Source organism: Quercus lobata, chromosome 4 (assembly GCF_001633185.2).
Source record: "Quercus lobata isolate SW786 chromosome 4, ValleyOak3.0 Primary Assembly, whole genome shotgun sequence".
Lineage (NCBI taxonomy): Eukaryota > Viridiplantae > Streptophyta > Magnoliopsida > Fagales > Fagaceae > Quercus > Quercus lobata.
Window position 1 is genome coordinate 37,976,254 of NC_044907.1, and position 25,599 is coordinate 38,001,852.

At 37.1% G+C, this 25,599-nt stretch overlaps 1 protein-coding gene across 1 annotated transcript; it reads right to left on the minus strand.

Moving 5' to 3' along the window:
* Positions 1–839: 839 nt before the first annotated feature.
* LOC115985152 (wall-associated receptor kinase-like 1) lies at positions 840–14,346 on the minus strand. The gene is made up of 4 exons (XM_031108118.1): positions 14,199–14,346; positions 13,455–14,045; positions 9,225–10,285; positions 840–1,382 (listed from the first exon to the last, which is right to left on the minus strand). The coding sequence occupies exons 1-4, from the start codon at positions 14,344–14,346 to the stop codon at positions 840–842; spliced, it is 2,343 nt and encodes a 780-aa protein (XP_030963978.1).
* Between the last annotated feature and the right edge of the window lie 11,253 nt (positions 14,347–25,599).

The following is a 25,599-nucleotide window of genomic DNA, read 5'->3' on the forward strand; positions in this document are numbered from 1 at the left end:
AGTGTCCACGTGTAAACTCCAATTTCTGGGGTTGAGACTTGTCCCATCAGCCCATACCTAGAGTGGTTGGGAGTGGTTGTAAAAACTGAATAGCATGGTGAAGAGCATTGACTTGTCAGACGCAGAGTTCTATATTGCAGTATTGGCAGCTTTTTCATTTGGCATGCTCCTGCATTGAGCTCGTCTTTTCCTTTAGGGGCTCTACAGGGTGCCAAGTATAAGATCGTCCTCGGCTATATTCTTAGGCCTTTTCTGGACTTTCATTATGCGTCCTTGGCAATAGTTCTCCTCGGCTCAAGCCTTGGGCCCTAATGTAAAGTAGGCCGGAGCCACAAATTCTCTGGCCCCATATATATATATATATATATATATATATATGAGAGGGAGAGAGAGAGAGACGGGTTCAAGTTACACCATGTGTAACTTTGTAAATGTTACACCTTTTTTACTTTGTAGATTTGTATGAACTCTAATAGTTAAAAAAATGTATTATTCACCTCAACCATCCTAATAAATATAGTATCTTGTATGTTTCTCTCTCTTATTTATTACAAATAACTTTGTAGTGTTTACTGTCAATTTCCTTTTCACAAAACCAATTAGCCAAATCTCCTAGATGGGAAAAAAATTCTCCAGACTTAAAGCTTAAAAAAAAAACCTCTTGGGATTTCTTTTCTTGCAAAGCTTTTGTCAAGCTTTTTTTAAAAATAGGGCAAATTACAACTTATCCACCAGTGATTTGGCTAAAATTTAAGTTGCTTATCTGTGATGAAGCAGAACCCAAAGGCCTGGGTGAGCTCTCTAAAGGAGTTAATGGAACCAGTAGCTAGGCCATCAAATCACCTCATCGTCATAGGCCCCAAACTAGAGGGGAAGACCTTGCTCATCAGGGCCTCATTCTTAGAGTGCATAACCATCCTTTGGTTGAAGTGGCTCACGTGCTCCACAGGGTCTGTTCGACCATTGTACATGGTGAATGTGGGCTGGGTGAACGACTGAGGAAGCGTCCCTTCCTCAATTCTGCATGTGAAAGGTGACCTTGAGATTTGGTTGAGTGCTTTGCTTAACGCATCATTTCCCTGGCCTTTGGAGAATGAACTTTTGTTTTTGCGCTCAAGGTGGTGATCTTCAACATACGAGAAAGACTCACTAGGGGGAGTTCTTGATCTGCGTCTATAGCTACCATCCTTTTCGTTGTTAGAAGAAGAGTTAGAACTGGAGGGAGTTCGCTTTCGCCGTTCACGGCGCAGCTTTCTTTTCAGATGGTCAACCTCTAGTTGTAGGGCTCTGGTATCCTCCTCATAAGGAAGGTGGCTCTTACCTTGGGACTGACTCCTACCGGTTCGGGTAGTATACACGCTCCCCTCCCGATCCCTTCTTCGCTTGAGGTTGACAAAAGGTTTTCATGTTGGGACCCTATAGATTCCGCCTGTTATGGACCTGAACCTACCATGGTTGAACGTTAGACTTCCTATAGCACCAAATCCTTCCCACAGACGACGCCAATTGTAAGGGCCTGGATTTGGATCCTTAGCCCAAAAGATGAATGGACTTAGGCGTAAGAAGCCCAAAATAATGAATTTGTAGAGAATGGGTAGATGAATTGGGCTTTAGTGAATTAGTCAACCAATAAGGTAGATCTTGAAGACAAGAGAATGAAAATAAACAAGTTTAGACTTGAGAAAATCGTCCTCGGCTAAGTTCGAGGAGATTGATTTTTTTATATTAATGCTCAAGTTGGGTTACAAGTTTTGTTCTTATCTGCTGTAGTATTTCTCTCTTGATTTTCCAATCCCTCATTTGTCAAAGGTCCCTTGGATTATATATCTCTCCTCCAATGATCTTTGTCCTCCATTTGTTGATCACCCAGGCCACTATTCGAGTGCTTGTTGCATCAGACACCCTCTCTGACCCTCAGTGAGTTGGGATAGCCAATGCAGCATTGTTCATGGGTTTTTTTCACATAAATGTGACCAGAAAGTTAGCTGCTGAACATTCAATGCGGTAGTAATAGCTTTCTCTTAGATATTTTATGGCTCCCATTCTCCTAGTACGTTTGTAATGCATGCCCCTATCAATGGAGTTTCCTGGAAGATCACTTTGAGTGATAGGATGTGCATTCCATTTGTGCTTTGTTTATCCGAGGAGACACTTCTCCTCGGACCATCTTTTCCAACCTTATTGTTTGCATGTTATTTATGGGACTCTGACCTTAACACCCTCACTATTGTTTATTCGTTCTCGAACCAATCAACATCCTCGATCAAGATCCAAGATCCAATATATGATTTTGGGCCCTTATTGCTACACAATCCATTTAAAGAAAGTTTTTATGGTAAAAGGAAAAAAAAATTTTAATATTTTGATTTTTTTTTCATTTTTCATAAAAGTGGTGTCAAATTTTTCCTAAAATTGATTGTTAACTAATACTCGAAGGGCACTCGTTAGCATGACTCTAATTTATATATTTCTCTATTGTGAGTAGTTATATATCTTTTGTTTTCTCACATTAATTTCCAGGTTCTAAATCTTTTGATTTTTTTTTTTTTAAACTCATTGTAACATTGAACAATGTAAAAATACTCAACATTTGCTAAGTATCTGGTGCACGAGTTAACAACCAGCATAATATAAAACTGAAAATTTTGACTCTTTGTTGACCTTGGGGTGTGCCACCTTTTGCGGTCTCCAAAATTTTACACAATTCACCTTTGAAAACCTGACTCCATGGTTTCATGACTTTGTTTCTGAAAAACACCAAATTGAAAACTTGAGACCCACACGAAAACATGCATAAAACATGAATACTGACCACCCTTGCGAATTGGACCTTACAAGCCACAGCTCCCACCATTCAGTCTTCTATGTTTATGTCTTGGTAAGTTTTTTTTGTTTTTGTTTTCCTCCACCCTTCTCAGTTTGACAATTGATTTTCACTAGGTTTCAATCTTTCTATAGTTCTGTTTTTTTTTTTTTTTTAAATGTATTTGCATATTGGGATTAGACTCTCTTCAAAAACGAGCCCTTTCAATTGCTATTCTATTCTATCGTCATTTGGGATTCCAATGAAACCAAGTGTTTGATTAGATGCGTGTAAGTACCCTCTCTTACTGTTGGTTTATGTGGGTAATTTTTTTCTCTCTTTTTCTTTTATGATTATAGGTTGTAGTTGAATTACAGTGGTAAATTAGAATTTACACAGTTTATTGGATGAAGTCAGGAAATTTATATTGGGGAAAGCATCACATAAGTGTAATTTTTTCCCTCTACCAATAATATATTGACGATAGCAAAACAGAGATTCATAGCATATGTTAACAATTCAAACTTCATAGGACTTGACATGCTAGTATTCTACAACAATACTTCAATACACTACATCCATATTGGTGGCTTTTTCTATTATGATTTACTTTATGGAGCTAAACATCATTTAACTGTAATTTATTTTCTTTAGGGGATTTTGTATTATGAATATCATACTTTTGTTATATGTATGGTACAAAAAGAACATATGATTTTGTTAATAGGCTCTCCCTCGTCTGAACTGCCCAGCCCATAGCTTTCGTATTTTTCCTTCCCATAATGTTGCTCCCAATAAAAGACCATCCTACTACCTGGTGCTGAGTCGTTGACACAACTATATCAGCATTAGCATAGGTTGGGAGAGACCCAAGAGAGAAGCAGCCATGGCCATTGCCAAGCTTTGCAGTTTGAGCAGTGAGTGTTAAGAGTTAAGCATGAAGTGTGAGTGGAAGACCAACCCAAGAATTAACAATAAATGTTGGTAAGTAATGCAATCCAAAGGAGGATTGGGCATTAGAGCTGCACGTCTCAGTAATGAGGCTTGTCTTAGGAACCAAGCTTGACGGATTTGGACTAATCCAAACCACTTGGGAAGTTCCCTCTTTAAACATAGATACTCTCTCACTGAGAATTTTTTACAAGCAAAACGGATACAAAATATTTCTCATTCCCGGAGAGCTATAAAGAAAGGTAAAAATCAAATCTCTTGTCAGAAGGGCTTCGTTAGATTGTGGGGAATAGGACCAAAATAAAGTTTTGGGAGGATAGTTACCAATTGGACCCCTTAGGACACACATCCAAGGCCCTCTTTTACAGGAAGATGCTAACGTAACTGTGTCCTCTTTCATAAATGACCATCAATGGCAACTTGATCAGTCTAGTTTCGTCACCCCCCCTCAACTTCATTAGGTTACCTTCTTAAAAAACACCCTACTCTTCATCAGCCCCAATCTTGGACTTGGATATGGAAACTCCCAATTCCTCCAAAATTAAAAATGTTTGTATGCAAATGTGCCCATAAAAAGCTTCCAACTAAAGCTATAATCTATCGTCATTTAAACTCATTTGAACAAGCTTGCCCTCGGAGTGGAAATAAAGAAACTCCCCTCCACGTTCTTCGTGATTGCTCTTTCTCTAGGACCTTTTGGCTTAATCTTGGTATTAATAACCTTCCTCACAACTTCTTTATTACCCCATTCCAAAATTGGTGCAAATCTAACATGCTTATATCAGTAACTATTTTCAATATTCTATGGAAATTTTTATTTGTTTTCTGAATTTGGTCCCTTTGGTTAGTTCGGAATTCTCTTATTTTCCGCAATAAGGAAACTCCATATACCATTTTACAACATACTGCAACAAACCAAATTATGGGCTATAAGACATGGTCTTGATCACAATGGGAAATGGATTTTATGTTATTCTCTTCATCTAAGAAAATCTACTAGCATGATAGCTGAATTATGGGCTATAAGACATGGTCTTGATCTATTATGGATCAAAGGCTACCGTTATGTTTACCTTCAATCCGACTAGCCATTACTTGGATAACAGGGTGTAATTAAAATTACCCTATTGAGTTCACTAATTTGATTATGGATTGCAGGTCTGTTCTGGCTCTCGAGTGGGAAGTGCACTGTAAGCGTATTTGGAGGGAGGCTAATGGCCGTGCAGACTTACTAGCTAAGGAAGGAGTTTCTCACACAGAAATGCAATTCTTTTAAGGTATTTGTCCCATGTTTCTCCTCCAGTGTTTGTATTGGGACTCGATGGGCTTTAATGCTTTTAGATTTGCTCCTTTGTTGTAAATAAGTGTGACTGCTCTCTCTACTTCAGTGGTGTCATAGGTCATTTAGCCTTTTTTGGGTTCTTTGTTGTTGTCCATTTGTGGGTTTCGGCCAAGTTTATCTTGGGTCAATGTCTAAGTTTGGGTTTGTTTTTCTTGCTGTGTGTCTAGTTTAGAGTCTTTGTGTCTTTTGTAGGGCCTGTGTTGCCCATCTCTCTTTACTAGCTTGTACAAACTTCGCTCTTTGAATAATAACATCTCCGTTTATGCAAAAGAGAAAAACTGTAATTGGACTATTGAAGTATGATGGAAGATCAATGATAAGACCAAAATATATAATATTGGCCCAGTGACAGTGGCAGTGCAGGATTTATTTATTTTTATTTTTTTTAGGGGTCAGCATTAGCAGAGTTGGGAATTTTTCATGGGTAAGGAAGTAAAAAATAAAATGACTATTTTCTTTTTCTTTATATACCTCCTCGTTTGGGGGGAGGGAATAGAATGAAATGGAAATGAATGAAAAGAATAATTTTAAAATATTATTTTTTTCCCTTGTTTGAGAGTTTTAATAGAGAGAATGAAAAACTCATTCCCTTATTTAGGAGTTTAAGTGGGAGAGAATGGAATGAATAAGAGGGAATACTCATTCCTCTCTATTCACTTAAAACCTCAAATTTACATTCTCCTCGAAATTGGGAGGAATGAGAGAGAATGAAATTAGATTTAATTTTTTTTTTTTTACTAAAACTCCCGAAATACCCCTATATATTCAACCATTTATTTTAAAATAGGGGTCTAATAGTAATGTTGTCATAAAATGATTTCATTCAATTCCCTCTATGTTGCTCTCAAATAAGATTACTTACATTCCATTCATTTTCATTTCTTTATTTTAAAACATCCAATCATAGTTACTTAATTCCATTACATTCCATTCTTTTCCATTTCTTTCCCTTACTTAAATACATTCCATTCTATTCCATTAATTTCCATTCCCTTATGATCATTCCATTCCATTCCCTTATGAACTATTGAATACATAAACAAATAGAATTAAATAACTAATTATACATTTTTGTCAAATAATGAATCATATATTCCTGTAAAATAACTAATCATACATTTAATGAGACACAGATGTGGAAGAAAAGTGTAGGAATAGACAACTTCATTCCGCTGTCAATGCCAAAGTAAGCCAAAGTCCAAGAGATAAGAATTTTTTTTTTTTTTTTTTTTAACAAATGAACAAAATTTTGAATTTTTTTTTATTTCTTATAAAATTAAATATTTAAGAGTAATGCTATTGATACAACACTTTCAAAAAAATTTCACAACAAAATCTAGATGGTAAGTAAAAAAGTTACGTTAATTGCAGGTCCAGATAAAAGCCAGTTACAACTTACTAAACTTTTATTGTGAAATTATTGTAAAAATATTATGAAAATAGTTCTAAGATGATATATTTAAGTTAATGTCAGTTGGATTTAAAAAAAAAAAATTAGGATCAAGGTGTTCAAAATTTTATTTTAGAGTGGTCAAAACATAAAAAATTTAAAAATTTAATATAAAATTGTTTTTGTTGGGGACAGGTCAGGGGGTTCATTTGAACCCCCTGGGCTCTGTGTAACGCTGCCCTTAATATTGGGCCGCGTGAGGGTGGGGTGCTGTCCGATCAGGTGGTAAAAACCTGCTTGGAATGGGCAGGAGTGGGATAACTTGGGTTCATGGTGGGTTAGTAGTATTTTGACATCTTTTAAAGTGGATTCAACGTCAATGATAATGAGTTGGAGATGAAACACAAGGGAGGTGGTAAGAGAGAACAAAAAAAAAAAAAAAAAAAAAGGTGTTTTGGGAATGAAAATAGCTTATGTCAAAACAAAGATTAAATTATAGATAAAATAAAAGTTATCACATAAAAAAAAATAAAAAACAATAATAAACTTAGAGTATTCACATCAGTTCGTGTATAATGTGTAAAATTTACATAATTTTGCCTAAAAATAACTCATATCAGTTTGTGTATAATTGTATAAATTTACAAGTTTATTATAGTAACCGTGTAAATTTACATAGATACTATTCATTTTGTATTTTGTTGTTTATTCTTTTTTTACGTATCTTGGGAATAAATGAAGAAAATGGATGGTGGTTATTATGTGAAGAAAGAGATACAATTTAAAAAATCAAGAAAAATTGATATTGTAATGAAATGTAGTGTAAAATAGATAATTTAATGTTGGGTGTTTTGAAAAGTAAGTATGTAAAATAGAAAAAAATAGATTCTCGTGCTAAAATAGACAAAACATTTTGCCGAGCTGATGTAAATGCTTTGGTGCGGTACGTTAAATTCTCAATTGAATTTAATCATTTGGTTGTATTGACTAATAAGATAAAACTTAAATACCATTTTGAAAACATATATATATATATATATATATATATATATAAATTACTTATATCTTATGGGGGTAAAACTTAAATTCCATTTTGAAAAGTTAACTTAGAAAAATAGCACTGTTTTTATCTTACCCAAACTCCTTACTTGATGATAAGATACATTACTGATTGAATTAATTGAAACTCACAACTCTTATTTTAATAACAAAAATATAATGAATAGCAGCATAAGAGTAACCTTACTTAACTTGAGAAGGTCCATAATTCATCAAAACAAAGAGCTTTTAGTGCCGTATGAGAAAAAAAAAAAAAAAGTTTAAGACACTCACATTCATTTTTGCAATTTTGTTAAAGTGATTTAAAAGAGGCCCCGCATGCACGCCGGAGGAGGGGGGGGGGGTTCCTTGAACATGAAAATAGCTTTAAGAACTTTTGATTATTTTAAAAAAGAAAACTTTACAATTTAGGGTCTGTTTGGATACCGTTTATTGCTAAAAACTGAAAACACTGTAGCAAAATAAATTGTAAATGTGTGAATAGTACTATGAGACCCAGTTTTAAAGTTATTTTTATGAAAAAAAAGTACTTGCGGGTCCCATGAACAGTATACGGGACCCACTAAAAACGCTAGATGCGCAAAACTCCAAATGCTGGACGCTATCCAGACAGATACTTAATGTTCATACTTTATAGATCTAGACTTTTTTCTTTGTGTGTTAATTTGATAGTTTTATAACAATTTAGAAGTGGATTTAAATCTGTACCCTAGATGTCTTCTTTGTTTCAAGAGGTTCTAATTGAGATACATTGAAGTTCTATCATATTGCAATTAAAACTCTACTTACTACACCAATGCAAAAAAGGAACATAGGGGTCCTTAAAAGCTTAAATTCTTTTTTGTCTAAAGTAGAATTTTTGAATGTAAGATGTTAGTATTAAAGTTCTCTACTTCTTTAGTGCACAATTCCAGCTTTTAATAAAAATAATTAATTGACATAATTGTCCATTCTTTTTGGTTTTTGTTTTTAAGATACAAAATGGCCACTCATTTTTAAGTGAGAGAGCAAAATAATAATAATAATAATAATAATAATAATAATAATAATAATTGACCATTATTGAATTAATTAGGGTCAAGCACAAATATATATATATATATATATATATATATTTAGTTACAATAGGAGAGTGAGATTTGAACCTTAGATGTCTCTAGAAACATCAGGAAGTGTTAAAACCTTAACATTTTTTTTTGGATAAACGAGTGTCTAGACTTTTTTGAGTATCTAACCATTCTTTCAAGTGTATGTCATCGTTTGCCATTTCTCACATCTTAAAAACTTTTAATCAATTTAGTTACCAGCTGTGGATAATAGTTTCAAAAAACTTTATCATCAAAGTTTGTTAAACACTCCAAACACTAAAACTTTTTATCGTCAAAACTCAACAGTTAAAATTATACTTTTCTATATCAATACCAAAAGGACCTAAACAAGACCAAACAAAGATATAATATCATTATTGCTATTGTACTAGGAGGAGTTTAAAAATAGTAATATGATTTGATAATAGTTTACAACATGAAACAAAAATGAGTAAGTACAAAGTTTATTAATCAAAGTGATTTAGTGGATAAAACTGGTAGGATGTCTACTGATGAAGTTGTGTTTAATTCTAAACGTGAACTTGTTGAAATAGAAACATCATTCTAAGGTCCCATTTCTTCATTTCTAACAAATTCAAGTTCTTCTAATTGGTTGAACAGGCAAAAGCTTTTGACTCCCTCCAACTCCATCATAATCTCAGTCATTGTAGGTCGTTCCTTTCCATTAAAGTGCAAACATCTTTTTGCAAGGTTAGCAATTGTCATGATTTCATCTTTATTACCAACCTTACTTACTTGAGTATCAAGTATATCAAAAAGATGGTTCTCTTCTAATGAATTAATGAAATATATAGATAGATTCCGATCTTGTGATCTAGTCGAAGAAATTGGTCTTTCTCCAGTTAAAAGTTCAATAAGGACCACTCCAAAACTATAAACATCACCCTTCTCTGTAAATTGGCTTGTTTGAAAGTATTTTGGATCCAAGTACGCAAAAGTACCATATACTTGTGTGGTTACATGAGTTTGGTCAATGGCTACTGATCTTGAAGTGCCAAAGTCTGCTACTTTTGCTCTATATTTGTCATCAAGGAGTATGTTTGAAGATTTTATGTCACGATGGTAAATGGGTAGTGAAGCTGTTGAGTGTAAGTACGATAGAGTTCTCGCAATTTCAGTGGCAATTCTTAAGCGCATATCCCATGTTAGCAATGGAAAATCTTCATTTTCCTCATGGAGATACTGAAAAAGTGTGCCATTGGGAATGAATTCATAAACTAGCAAAGGAACTTCAGTTTCTAAACAACACCCAAGTAGTTTAACCACATTTCTATGATTGATTTGTGAAAGAATGATAATCTCATTAATGAATTGTTCAAGATTTCCCTCATCCACTGTGTTGCACTTTTTAACTGCCACAATTCTTCCATCAATTAACATTCCTTTATAAACTGTACCTTGTCCACCCTTACCAAGGATTCTGTTTTCATTAAAATGATCTGTTGCCTTTTCCAACTCCTTTGAATTGAATAATTTTGCCTTCTGAACACTGTTTTCATTTGAAGATAATTGTTGCCGTAATACCATAATTTTGAAGAATTTTTGCTTGAGCTTAATTTTGTTTCTTTTCTTTATCACTTTGTATAACCACCGAGTAATAAGAAACAATACCCCAAAGCTTGTAAAAATAACTGCATACATCAAGCAAATAAGATAGAAATGTCACATTGACATAATAAATATTTTTAGGTTAGAAACATCAGCCTAAATTCGGGTTATATAAAAATATGCATGTAAAATAGATTTGAACATAATTACGATGAATTAGAAACATCTTTTCCACTAAAGTTTACTGACTTTTCTTTTTCTTTTTTTACATTAATATGTTCTCACAATATGCACAACCTAAATAAGTGTTAGCTCCTAATTAATTTCTTAGGAAAAAGAAAGTTTACTATTAGGTACTTGATTTTTCAGGTAACAGTTTAATGGTGTATTGTGTTTTTATCAAATGACACAGTAAGGGACTTGAGTTTGGAATATTTTTTCACCCCACAAAAATGTCTCTCTTATTTAATTTTGCAACATGTCCCTGGATAGTTCTGCCTTAAATGAGCTTAAACAATTGAAAAATTCTTACAAAATTATTTTCTAAAAAAAATATATATTTGTATACTTGGTTTGGCTTACCTCCAATAGTTTTTCAATTGGACATTCAGTTAGTTTCTCCTTGAAATAGAATGATGTGGTAGTATGTTTTAATCTCCACATTAATTTTGTTTATTTAGTGGGTGGTGTGGCAGTTTCTAATTAAAACAAAAAGAGATGTCCAATTAAAAATTACTTGAGGTAAGCCAGACCCTTATATACTAGTAGTCTAGTGCTCATCACTAAAATTAGCCTTCACTATTTCCTGGGATTAACAAAAATCCTTCACTCATTTCTCCTCTACTTTCTTCCAATATTTAATATTTAGAAAATGCTAGGGACACAACTTTTTTCATAACTTGCTCACATGGGAAGTCGTGAGTGATGGAGTAAAAGTGGTGGGTCTACAACTCCACCACTCACAAGTTGTCACATAAACAAATTGTGGTAAAAGTTATAGTCCTAACATTTATCTCAATATCTCCCATCTTTTGACCCCTTAGCCCCTTACTCGTGAACAATGAGTGAAAAAGATGAGGTTGTCCTCCCTTAATAGTAAAGTGTACAACTTTAGAGAGAATATTTATATTTTCTAGATAGATTTTTAATCTTTGTGGAAAAATAATAAAATATAGAAGAGTACTGAGTAATGCAATTCAGCTAATAATAGTCTAAAATTATCAAGTTATACGAGGTGTGATCATATCTTTTGGTGATAGATTGCCTAGACCACAAGAATTAAAAGCTAATTGACTTTTTATGCACTTTATTTAGTAAACTAAAATGTATGAAATATAGTTTTTTTTTTTTTTTTTAAATTTATTTTTAAGTTGTTTCCATGATATAGCTCTATCATGATCTATTGAGTTAAGAAAAACTAATATATTTATTTGCCAAGTAAAAAGGAGAGGTAAGATGGCATGCATTTTCCTATGGCTGAAACACAAAAAACTTCTGAGAGAATCAAATGATAATTAAAATTATAAACACTATATTTGTTAGAATTATGTAGTTAAATGATAAAATTTAAGATTTTTTTAAAATTATTTTTATTGTTTAAGTTTTTAGAACAGTTTGTGATCTATCATTGTATCTAAGAAGATAGTATTAAATTAATAATTAAATTCACCATTTTCTAATATTTTTGCGCAATTGATAATGGTAGTTGTAACGGACCATGTGCTATAGCACCTCTTAGTTACATAACCATGATCTTATTATTTTTTAATGAGCATACGGACATACCTATAATGGCTTTCGTGAGTATCTTCCATCGAGTCTTTCCCCTGTCGCAATTGTAACTACCTTTTGTATTCTCACAATCTGACTTGTTGGGGCATCTATTATTGTCTTTCTCGCATTCATTTATATTTGACAGGAATAGGATAACATGTAAATTTATAAATTCATTAATTTTTGTGTGCATTTGGTGCGTACAAGTTACAACATACAACATACAAGTTTCTCCAAAAAAAAAAAAAAAAGTTACAACATACATATCTTTGCATTCATCTATATTATATCTAATGGAATTTTGATAGAAAAATTAATAAATTCATTAAAATTTTGGGCACTTTGGTGCTCACTCATATAGGCAAAAGAGGTTTCAGAGGTTCTAAGCACAGACGTTCTTCAAGATTGATTTGGGTTAAATCCGAGGAAATTAATAAATCTCAAACAGCCTTATTACTAGCATTTTCTTGGTTCTTAAGCATCCTTAATTAGGGTCGGAACCACTCACAGCAGGGGAGGGGGTGAAAATCCTTTTATAGTATGTAAAAATATTGAGCATTTTGAAGATTTAGCTTATAAAAATTGGAGTTGGCCCTCCAAATATTTGAGTTAGTGCAATAGTGCTCTTAAAAAAATATGTTTTGCACCCTATAAGTTAAGAGGTGTAACAAATTGGACCATGTAATGTCATAACTACTAAATTAAACATTGGAATTTTAGAAAGAAAGAAAGTATACACTATAGTTTCAAAAGTAACAAATTAAATCCCGAGATTTCAAAAAATAACATTTAATTTGCTACTTTTTGGAACCCTCAAGATTATCATGACTAAAATGTTAATATCACAACTCGGCCCAAACAAAGCAGACAATAAACTTAAATAGAAACCACCAAGAGAACATTATGGCTCAATCAAAAGCTAAAAGTAAAAACTAAAATGTGGACGGAGCCAATCTTAAGTGAATGGCGATCAACTCAGAATTCCTTTAGTTTTCAAGCTAGGTGGCAGAATGCTAATGTTACTTAAGCAAGGGCCTAAGACACCAAGAGGTTTAAATAAAGAAATAAAATAAGCGATAAATTACAACAACTACCCTTGAGATGTGTTAGGTTTGTATAAATGTGACAGCTAAGATGGGTTGTGAGTTGTGTGTTAATTTAGAAGTTTTAACTTTCTCAAAAAAAAAGAAAAAAACTTTGAATTTTTGTGGGTCAAATTCTAGGGGCCGCTAAGAAATTTTTTTTTTTTTTAATTTTGAGAAAATTCCTTCTTTTACAAGGCCCCAGCTCCAGCATAAATAAAATTTATATGCAATAGTCTTAATTAATGAATGCAACCTTAATCATACCGAATGGTCCACATCTAAAAAAAATTTTAAAAATAAAAATAATAAAGTGATGAACATAGAACTCAAGAGTGATCAGGCATGTAATTTAAAAACTACAGGAAAATTAAAGCTGTTGGTAAGTGAAGTTTACCTTGACATCCCGTGTTAAGATAAGGATTTCCTTCGTATCCAATACGGCAATAATAATACTCGGTCCCGTATTTTGTAGAGCCCCAATATGCATTCCGTACAACTGCCTCGGTTGGACTCAAGGTATTAAACTTACACACTGTCCACTCCAGCGTCACAGGAACGTATTCCAAAAGCTGCACTTCGTAAGAGCGATCATGCAATACGACCAAATTTGTGTCCAACCATTCCTCTTCTGCTAGGAATGCATATTTGCATTTTTCGATGCCTTTATTTTTCTCATCTTTACTTTCGAAATTTACATTAAATACTTGATTCCCATAAGGGAATGCGGTCTGGCAGCATTTGAAGCCCGAACATTTAGCTCCCCTTCCTATCATGGTTTTATAATCGCAATCAGAATTGCAACCAACCAGCACCGTAGGATCACTAGCAGTCATCAAGGCCATATTGTTGCAACCAACCGAAATAAATTTATTCCGATATGATGAGAAGTAAAAAGGACTCCCCTTCATATTCACACTACTATTTCTCGGAACCGTGTTTGCACAATTTGAAGAAATAATAATCGGCATCTTGACTAGAACGATTCCTGGCTCAAAAGAAGAAGAATAAGAATAATCATCATTATTTGGATTTGAAATTTTGATTTCCAGCACCTCCATGTTTATTCCGGGAAGGAAGGCTCTAGCCGAGCTGCCCTTTCCAGTGCAAACAATTTTGAACCAGTCGTTCAAGTAGCAACCGGCTGTCATTCCAAACGGGTATGGAATACTAACATTTCCACAGGTATCTTTGCAACCGGGCATTGCCATAGGTGGTGGTGCTGCTTCTGCTAATCCATATGTCAGAAGAAGTAAGAAAGTAATACGCATTACAAATTGCACACCCATTTAATTTCTGTCTCTTGCAGTACTACAAAGCAAACCATACATACCCAGCCTTTGCATATACCAATATATATAACCTCACAAGAAAAGTATTGCAAGATACTATATTTTCCGCACCATCCGCGAAATTTTGTTCCTTTGTTTACTTGGACTTTATAAGTGGATAGAAGTCACAGAAGTTCCTTCCTAACATTTTCCAAAAGTTTGAAAGAATAAAAAGTAAGTAAAGTCATCACCAAAAAACTGTTGGAATTTGTTTGAATCTGGAAAACTTCTTAATTGACACAATTTTAATAACTTTCATAATTTATCAACTTTTTATTAACATGAATAATTTTAAGAATGACCACTATACGGATTAGGCATTTTGATTTCCAGCACCTCCATGTTTATGCGGGGAAGGAAGGCTCTGCCATTTCCAGTACTGCAATCAAATTCTAGGTCTCTTACAGTACAACGTACAATTAAAGCATACCATAATTATATATAGCCTTACAAGAAAAAGTACAGCTAGACAAGATATTTTTCCGCACCCTCCGCGAAATTTTGTTCCTACGTTTACTTGGACTTCATAATAACATTCTAACTTGCACACCTAAATTGCTGTGGTTGATTTTTCTTAACAGAGTGTTTGGGATCCGTTTATTTTGTTGAAATTAAAAATTTTTTGTTGAAAGTATCGTAGATAAAAGTAAAAGTTAATAGAAATAATATAATAGGACCCATGAATAGTATTAAAAAGTGCAATGAGACTCGTGAATAGTAGCAAAAATAAGTTAAATAATAAAATAAATTGATTTTTTAATTTGGAGTCAAATGCACACTTAAATAGACAACAAGGTATGATGAGTTCTTTCTTGTAGACATTGTTTGCAATGTAAGTTTACATCGGAGAAAAACAAAAAGGACAAATGTTATACACATCAACAACAATATTTATCATTTTTTGAAAATAGGGTCCGGTTAATATATGCCTTTAAGATACACATTAATCATTAATTTTTGAAAACCTTTTTTGAGGAATTGAAAAAATTGTCAAAAAAGTTGATAACTTTTTCAATTTTTCATAAAAGGTTTCCTACAGTTTATGCTTATATTAGTAAAACCCATATATAAAAATCCTAAACAACAAAGTTGTAAAGTCCTTATTAACTTGTACATGTGCCGGTCAATATCTGTCGATAAAAGGAGTTCCTTCTTGACATTTTCCAAAAGTTTGAAAGAATAAAAAGTAAGTAAAGTCATCACCAAAGAACTGTTGGAATTTGTTTGATTCTGGAAAACTTCTTAATTGACACAATTTTAATAACTTTCATAATTTATCAACTTTTTATTAACTTGAATTATTTTAAGAATGACCACTATACGGAATAGGCATTTTGGTTTCCAGCACCTTCATGTTTATGCGGGGAAAGAAGGCTCGAGCCGAGCTGCCATTTCCAGTACTGCAATCAAGTTCTGGGTATCATACAGTACAACGTACAATTAAAGCATACCATAATTATATATAGCCTTACAAGAAAAAGTATAGCTAGACAAGATATTTTTCCGCACCCTCCGCGAAATTTTGTTCCTTCGTTTACTTGGACTTCATAAAGTGGACAGAAGTCACAGAATCACAGCGGGCATAATAATATTCTAACTTGCACGCCTAAATTGCTCTGGTGATTTTTCTTAACAAAGTCTATTTGGGATTCGCTTATTTTGTTGAAACTGAAATTTTTTGGCTGAAAGTACTGTAGATAAAAGTAAAAGTTAGCTAAAATAGTATAGTAAGACCCATAAATAGTACTAAAAAGTGTAATGGGGCTCACGAATAGAAGGTGACGATCCCAATTATACATTTGTCTATAGGACGAAGCAATGATGAGGATGATCTCGGAGACCATCCAACCGATGAACGTCATCAGGCCAGAACAAACTCATCGGTCCTCAATCATTAATGAGGCGTTACAAAGCAATGATGAATCTCTATACCATTGGGGAAATAACCCACCATCAATGTTCCATGAAGACGTTGTTGATTTGAGAATAAAATCACCATTAAGGCAGTCCCAACGACTAGAAGAAAGAGGAAAACACCTGTATAAATACCAACCCATAAGATCCAAAGAACAGGTACACATGCACTAAAAACATTCTACATCAAATATTTTGTTACTCTAGTCATTCTAACTTGGGCATCAGAGACCTTGTGGCAGGCGCCACACCGGTGGCCTCTTTCTTTCTTTTCATAGCTTAACTTGCTGCAGGATCAGGATCAGTTGACGACGACTCCATTCAGGATGAACACCTTTGCTGACGATCTAAGCATCATCAGTTTGGCGCCGTCTGTAGGGACGACTCTTGAGCACCCAGTTCAAGAACATAGTTCCATTCCAAATTATAAGTTTAGATGAAGTCCAGCACTAACCCAGATTCTGCATCATTGGCCCTACAAATTCAATCACCAACAGCAATTGTGGAAGAACTTACCAAGCAAAACCAAGAGATGAGGCAGCGGCTGCAGCAAGAAGATAACCACACAGAAGTCAACAGGAACGATGATGAAGACCGTCACAAGAGACAAACCAGCACTCCAGAAGAAGCCAATTCAGACTTCCTTAGGGAAATGAGGAAGGAAATGGACGAGCTGAGAAATGCCATCAAAGGAAAGACGGATCAAAGTTTGGACAAGATTGTCAGAAAGACAGACTCGCCCTTTACTGTAGCAGTCTAGGAATGCCTGGTACCCTCCAAGTTCCGCCTACCCCATCTCGAGCCCTTTGATGGATTAAAAGATCTGTTGGACCATCTAAGCATATTCAAGATGACCCTGGGTCTTTAGCAACCTCCTGATGAGATTCTGTGCAACTCTTGTCCCACTACCCTCAAAGGGGCAACCAGGGAATGGTCCACCAAATTGCCAACATCGTCCATTAAGAACTTCGAACAGCTAGGAAGCTCATTTGTTCATCATTTTGTTGGTGGGCAACGTCCAAAAAGGACAACTGATCATTTGCTCACGATCAAACAAGGTGAAAAGGAAACTTTGAGATCCTATGTAACGCGCTTCACACGAGGAATGTTGGAGGTAGATGAGTTAGATGATAAGGTGCAACTAAGGCAGGATTAAAGTCTAGAGATTTTGTGGTTTCCTTGGCAAAGAATCCACCCGAGACGATGGCAGAGGCGCTATTGAAAGCACATAAGTATATGAACGCTGAAGACGCTTTAGCAGCCATAGATGGAGTAGAAAAATCAAAGGAGAAGAAGAAGGAAAAAGAAGATGATCAAAGAGGACAAAAAAGAGATCGAGCTGACCGACAGAATGACAAAGGAAGTAGACGAAGAGATGACAAAAATCTTCGACCAATGAAGTTCATGCCTTTAGTGGTGCCCATTGACCAGATCTTAACGGAAATAAGAGACGAACCATCTCTTAAATGGCCCAGGCCACTCCACTTATCGCCTAGTGTGCATGACAAGAAGAAATACTGCCGTTTTCACAAAGACCATGGGCACTACACAGAAGATTACTGGGATCTAAAGGAATAAATAGAAGAACTCATACGGAAAGGGAAACTACAGAAGTATGTGAAAAGGGGAGATTCCAGCAAATATGGTAAGAAGGATCAACATGGAGGTTCCCAAAGAGATGAAGATCACCAACCACCTTGTCCACAGAGTGCACTAGGGGAGATAAAAACTATCACGGGAGGACCAATCACAGGGGGGTCGTTCAGATCTCTCAAAAAGTCACACCAAAGGCAGGTAAATAGTGTTCACAGCCTACCTCCCCTGAAACAAAGACGGACGAACCAAAACATGTGCTTCTCAGAAGAAGATGCCAGAGGAGTAAAGCAACCTCATGATGACCCACTGGTCATTATGATCATGATCGAGGGATTCAATACAAGGAGGGTTCTGGTAGACAATGGGAGCTCGGTAGACATTATCTACCTTTCCGCCTTCCAACAATTAAAAATAGACCCTAAAAGGCTTCATCCTTTCAAGTCACCCCTCGTTAGTTTCAGTGGAGACAAGGTGTACCCTCGTGGAATAGTGACGTTGACAGTCACGACTGGTTCATACCCCCTTCAAGTAACTAACAAACACAATTTTCTGGTGGTAGACTCACCCTCGTCCTACAATGTGATCATAGGACAACCTACCCTCAACCGCTGGAGAGCTGCTACTTCCACATACTGTTTGAAGGTAAAGTTTCCAACAAAACAGGGGGTCAAAGAGATAAGAGGAGACCAAGTGTTGGCAAGGGAGTGTTATTAGGCCGTCCTGGCCTCAAAAGAGAACCATGCCTGGATAATCAAAGATAAAACATCAGAGATCGTCGAGAAGCTAGAAACGATAGAGTTGGTCAAAGGAAGTCTGGAAAAGATGACCTAAGTAGGGACGAACCTAAGTATAAAGACGAAGGAAGGAATCATCAACTTCCTAAAAGATAACCTCGATGTATTTGCTTGGAATCACGAGGATATGCCAGGGATCCCAGTAAACATCATCTAGCACTGCTTGAATGTAGACCCAGAGAAGAAGCTCGTCCAGTAGAGAAGAAGAGTCTTTGCCCTTGAGCGAAACAAAGCAGTAATGGACGAAGTAAATGAGCTGCTTGTTGCAAATTTTATTCGAGAAGTCTACTACCTTGAGTGGTTAGCCAACGTTGTCATGGTCAAGAAGGCAAACGGGAAGTGGAGAATGTGTGTTGACTTTATGGATCTAAACCAAGCCTGCCCGAAGGATAGTTTTCCCTTACCCAGAATTGATCAGCTGGTAGATTCAACTGCCGGACATAAACTTCTCACTTTCATGGATGCATTTTCTGGGTATAACCAAATACAAATGGCCGAGGAAGATTAAGAAAAAACTGCTTTCATCACTAGCCAAGGATTCTATTGCTATATGGTTATGCCCTTTGGTTTAAAGAACATAGGGGTCACATATCAAAGATTGGTAAACCAAATGTTCAAAAAACAGATTGGGAGAAATGTGGAGGTATATGTTGATGATATGTTCATTAAGAGCAAAGAAGAAGAGGATCACCTGGACAACCTCAAGGAGATGTTCAACACACTCAGATAGTACAGCATGAAGTTAAATCTGTCCAAATGTGCTTTTGGGGTTTCCTTAGGGAAATTCCTTGGGTTCACGGTGTCGCGAAGAGGAATTAAAGCAAATCCTGAAAAAGTGAGGGCTACCCTCAAGATGTCCGCACCAAAGACACGATTAAAGAAGTCCAATCACTTACAGGAAAAGTGGCAGCCCTCAACAGGTTCGTCTCTAAGGCAACAAACAAATGCCTTCATTTCTTCAAGACCTTAAAGAGGGCATTCGTTTGGACGGAGGAATGCGAGACAGCATTTTGAGAATTGAAGCGCTACCTAAGCAACCCCCTACTCTTCAGTCCGTCCAAGGAAGGCGAAGACTTATTCTTATATTTGGCGGTATCTGTCACGGCAGTTAATGTAGCTTTGATCAGAGAAGAGAACAAGGTACAACTCCCTATGTACTATGTCAGCTAGGCCTTCCAGGGTGCTGAGGCTTGATATCCACGCATAGAGAAGATCACCTTCGCCCTAATAGTAGCTTCAAGAAAACTTCGTCCCTACTTCCAAGCCAATCCTATCATAGTAATGACGGACCAGCCCATCAAGAAAGCGATGAACAAACCTGAGGCCGCAGGACGAATGGTACAATGGGCCATCGAACTTAGCCAGTTTGATATAGAATACCGCCCACGGATGGCCGTAAAAGCTTAGACATTGGCAGATTTCATAGCAGAATTCACCATCCCCGAGCATGCAGATGACCAAGAAGACCTTTGGACGATCAATACAGATGGATCGTCCACTCAAAAAGGAGGCGGAGCGAGTGTTGTTATCACCTCCCCTGAAGAGGACGTTCTCAAGTATGAGGTCCAGCTCAAATTCCCTATAACCAATAACGAAGCGGAGTATAAGGCATTGTTGACAAGGCTAAGAATAGCTCGGGCACTTGGAGTTCAAAATATCATGCTTAAGAGCAACTCACAGCTCGTCATTGGGCAAGTTAGAGGAGATTTTGAAGCAAAAGAAACAAGAATGCAGAAATACCTCAAATTGAAGAATCAGTTGGTTGGTAAGCAACTTTCATCATGCAGAGTTTGCTCAGATTGCACGGGATCAAAATGCTGAAGCTGACGAAGTAGTACGGAGTGCATCAACAGATGACAAGGACAAGAAAAGTGATTGGAGACTGGAAGAACAAAGCTCCCCTAGCATCAAAGAGCTTCAAACTTTCCCTGTGCACACCCACTCGGGATGGATGAGTCTAATTTTGTTGTTCCTCAGAGATGGACGATTACCACCAAATCTAGAAGAAGCCAAGAAGATCCAAAAGCGAGCTGCACAGTTCATAATACTAAATGACGAGCTTTACAAAAGAGGCTTCTCCTAGCCCTACTTAAGATGTATAGAAAAGGAAGATGCTAGATATGTCCTAGAGAAGGTACACAGGGGGAGTTTGCGGAGATCACATGGGGTCAAAGTCCCTCATTAGGAATATCATGAGGGCAAGCTATTTTTGGCCCATGATGCAGCAAGACGCAACAGATTTCGTGAAGAGATGTGACAGTTGCCAAAGGTATGGGAATGTTCAACGAGTCCCAGGGGAAAAAATGGCAACCATTTCCTCGCCATGGCCGTTTTCACAGTGGGGGATCGACATTGTGGGCCCCTTACCACAGGGAAAGAGACAAATGAAGTTTCTACTCGTCGCAATTGACTACTTCACAAAGTGGGTTGAAGCGGAAGCTCTTGCAACGATCACAGAGGCAAAGGTACAAAATTTTGTATGGAAAAATATTGTTTGTGGGTTTGGGATACCAAGAACGATCATCTCAGACAATGGTCGTCAGTTCGACAGTAATGGGTTCAGGTCATTTTGCTTGAACCTAGGTATCAAAAACAAGTACTCATCACTAGGACATCCTCAGGCCAATGGACAGACAGAAGTAACCAACCAAACCTTGCTTAAGATTATCAAGTCTCGGTTGATGGGGGTAAAAGGAGCATGGCCTGAGGAATTACCAAGTGTCTTGTGGGCTTACAGGACAACGGCACGAATACCAACAAGAGAAACACCCTTTAACCTAACGTACGGCATAGAAGCAGTCATCCCAGTCAAAGTAGGGCTCACCAGCCTCAGGAAGGAGTTCTTTGACGAAAAAAGCAATGACGATCAGTTGAAGTTGAACCTAGACTATCTAGATGAAGTCAGAGACTAGGCCTCCCAAAGAATGGCTAAGTACTAGCAGAAGATAGCCGAATACTACAACCAGAGAGTGAAACTTAAAAGATTTAGCATTGGGGATCTCGTCCTCCGGAAAGTGACTCCTGTAACAAAAGATCCAGCATAAGGCAAGCTAGGTCCAACCTGGGAAGGACCCTATAGAATCGTCCACTATTCATGACAGGGAAGTTACCACCTAGAAGATTCAGAAGGAAATAAGCTGCCTCGTCCATGGAATGTCGAACATCTAAAGAGGTATCACGACAAGGAACTGTAGCATGATTGTAAGCAGTTAGCATAATCTGATTCCGTTCTTTTTAATACAAGTTATGTATTCAACATTTCACAAGTATTATCCAGCAGTTCATGCGCTCTAATTATTTCGAAAGACCAAAATGGTTGTCCAAATCAGAAAGACGATAAGATTCCTTAAATGGATGTACATCGTCCCAATAAAAAAGACGATAAGATTCCTTAAACGGATGTACATCGTCCAAATCAAAAAAGACGATAAAATTCCTTAAATGGATGTACATCATCCAAATCAAAAAGACGATAAAATTCCTTAAATGGATGTACATCGTCTAAGTCAAAGAGACGATAAAATTCCTCAAATAGATGAACATCGTCTAGATAAAGACGACAACAAAAATTCTCCAAGTCCCTAGAAGAACGGAGAAAATACTTCAACAAAAATTCTCCAAGTCCCCAGAAGGACGGAGAAAATACTTCAACTAAAATTCTCCAAGTGCCCAGAAGGACGGAGAAAGTTTTTCAACAAAAATACCTTAAGTCCTCATAAGGACGAAGAAAATACATCCAAAATTGAAACGAACAAGGAAAATATCAACAAAATATATCTTATATAAAAGGATGCAAATTGTTTAGAAAAGCCCCAAAACCAAGGGAACATTCAAATATAAGTTGTCCAGTGGCCTTAAAACATACAAGGCACTTTTCTCAAAAAAAAGAAAAAAAAAAAGGAAAGGGTCAAGGAGCAACGAGTTCAAGCAGGAGGAGCGTTTTCTTCGTCTTTATCAACTTGAGAAAGGTCCGCACCAGCAGATGCTGCAGCTTGAGTTGCCAGGGCCGCTTCATCCTCCTCTATTTCTTTATCAATAGCCTCAAAGTCCAATTCCTCCAAATCGGTCTCCGGGCCATGTTTGATCAAATACCTCCTCAATTCGAAGCCTTTAAAATACCACTGAAATAGAATAGTATTATTCTTGTCAGTAGATTGGAAGGCAAGGACGGCCTTAGCAACGGCAGCCTTCATCCTTTGCCCAGTTGAGGCAAGAAGCTCGCCTTTCTGCTTCACTAGCTATTTCTCGGAATCCAACTTCTCGGACAGAACTTTGAGTTGCTCTTTAGAAGCATTATTGGCGTCCAAGTAGCAATCAAATCTCTCTGTAACCCTGAAGCCTCAGCCTCTAACGCTTCCACTTTTGAATTGGCCACGACGGCCTTCTCCTTATTCGCCAAATATTAGGTGGTGATGTGCATGGTTTCACCCAACACCTAACAACCAAGGCAACCAAAATTAACAGAGAAGATTTAAACCTTTAAGGACGAGGAAGAAAGGGGTAAAAGTAGGACAACTACCTGCACGAGCTTGTGAACGTGACGGCTCACCATCTTGTGGGAAGGCACACTTGACATCTCTTTCATCTCCCTGGGAGTGAGGAGCTCGCTTGCACGATCCATTGCCATTCCAGCATCCTCCCAAACACTAGAACCTACTTTTTCTTTCCCCTTGTCTCCAGTCTTTCACTTTTTAGAAGGACGAACAACTTCTTCAATTGAAACACCGGGAGAAGTTGCTTGACCTTTGTCCAGATCCAAGGCAGGTGTGGACGAGACTCTCTCCACCGTCTCCTTTTCCTTATCCTTGTCGGTAATCCTCAACTTTCTTTGTCTGATAGCAGAAAGGGGTTCGTTCTTCTTCCCCTTAATTTTAGCATACATCTCCTTGTTAAATTTTGTCGTCATCTCTACACCAAGAAGAGTAAAGTTAATCTCAAGGAAAATGAGAAGAGAAGATCTTACATAAAATAACTCAAATAACTCATGTTTTTTCTCTTCCCGATCAATTGTACGAAGAACGTAATTTGATGGCTTTAGCCCCAAACAATGACGAGCTAAAGTACGCGGATCGACCAGCTCATTAAAATCGTCAATAGTACTCGTGTACTTGATGGCCTCTTGAACTCTCTCTTTAAACTTCCCTTCAAGCTCTGGACGCTCTTTCACTACAAGACAAAAAAATGGGCAAGGTTAGAATGACGATTAATACAACAAAAGGATAAAAACAAGAAGAAGGGAAAACATCTTATGGGAAGCGAACGCACCAAGATGAGGGGTCTCCCACCGGCGCAGCAACCTAAGGACGTCCTCCCAAAAGTCATCAGAAAGAGTCTCCCAACCATCACCAAAAATGGAGAAAAACCTAGACTTCTAGTTACGGAAGGACGATGGAAAATCGACGACGAGACGGGACTTCCTATTCCGGGGCACAAACTCGTAATATCCAATCTCCTTGGATTCCTTCAAACGATAGAGATGGACGAACTCGTTTATCGTGATCATACCTCCGTCAGCTGTGATCGTCCAAATCACCATGCAGCTTATGACGATTCTCCACAAATTCTACATAAGCTACCCCGGAGCAAGGTTCAAATAATGATGAAGCTCCATGATGAACGGATGGACGGGAAATTTGAGGCCGCACAAAAACGCAGCCTCATAGAAACAAACCTCCCCATGGGCAAAGGCACAAGCCTTCTCACCCTTCCTAGGAAGACGAGCCCTAGTCTCATCAGGGAATTGAAATCTATCCCAAAATTTGTCAAAAACCTCTCTCTTCAAGGAGCACTTTTCCTTGAGAGCATGGAAAGAACGAGCTTCACCAGAAGCAGGAGGATGAGAGGATAAAGGCACACTAGATGGCGCAGAAGTAGCCGTATCTACCCCTGCTCCAACCGTGCCTACATCAGAGGACAAGTCCCTCTCCAGACTGTCTAAACCCATCTCAGACCCCATATTTTCCCTCCTTAAAGCCACTCTAATGGATTTAAACCAAACTAGGAAGTTATGCAACAAGGGGTACAATTCACCCAATAGAGACCCTAGACCACTACCAGCCACCACAAAATTCCCAATAAATGGATATGGATCACCAGATGGAACGGTACCTAACGTAGCATTACGGGAATCTACCAACACCCCTAAACGGGAAAATAAGAAGGCGATGGAGGGGGAAGCGCGCCTAATTTCAGAAGAATCCACCATTAAAGAAAGCAACACCACCCTAAAAGGAAAATAGGAACACAAGAAAAAGAATACAAATGAAAACTCAGAAAGGAAAGGGAGCAAAAGAAGGGGCGTACCTGAAAATAAGGGAGGAAATTGAGAAGACTAGGAGCAAAAACGCGCAACCGGAAAGTCAGAAAAAACCAAACGTAGAAAAGAAAGTGTAGAAATGAGAAGAGAAAAGCAAAAATTAAAACTTTTACCTTGAAAAGTGCGGGAAATCTGAAAAGGTTTCACTGGAAACAGGACCCATCAACCAACCAAAGGGAGACACATGGCCATAATGCGTGCCACGCTGCCACGGAGCAATCAATGTGGGAGTAGAACCCCAAGCACCCCAACCGCAAAAAAAGAAAAAAAAGAAAAAAAAAATCTCATATTCCTTTGATCATCCAAACTACGAACAACCTCGGAATAGGGGGGCAGCTGACAATCCCAATTATACATTCGTCTACAGGATGAAGCAATGACGAGGATGATCTCGGAGACCGTCCAACCGATGAACGTTATTAGGCCAGAACAGACTCGTCGGTCCTCAATCATTAATGAGGTGTTAGAAAGCAATGATGAATCTCTATACCGTTGGGGAAATAACCCACCATCAATGTTCCATGAAGACGTTGCTAATTCGAGAATAAAATCACCATTAAGGCAGTCCCAACGGCTAGAAGAAAGAGGAAA

Bases quoted from the DNA above. Each gene is read 5' to 3' on its own strand.
- LOC115985152 (XM_031108118.1), bottom strand. From the start codon at position 14,346: ATGGGTGTGCAATTTGTAATGCGTATTACTTTCTTACTTCTTCTGACA. The intron at 14,046-14,198 runs GTTGCTACTTGA...CTTTTGAGCCAG, and splicing joins CCCGTTTGGAATGACAGCCG to GAATCGTTCTAGTCAAGATG. The intron at 1,383-9,224 runs GTTAGAAATGAA...GTCAACCTCAAG, and splicing joins AATTAGAAGAACTTGAATTT to CGAAGAAGGGATCGGGAGGG.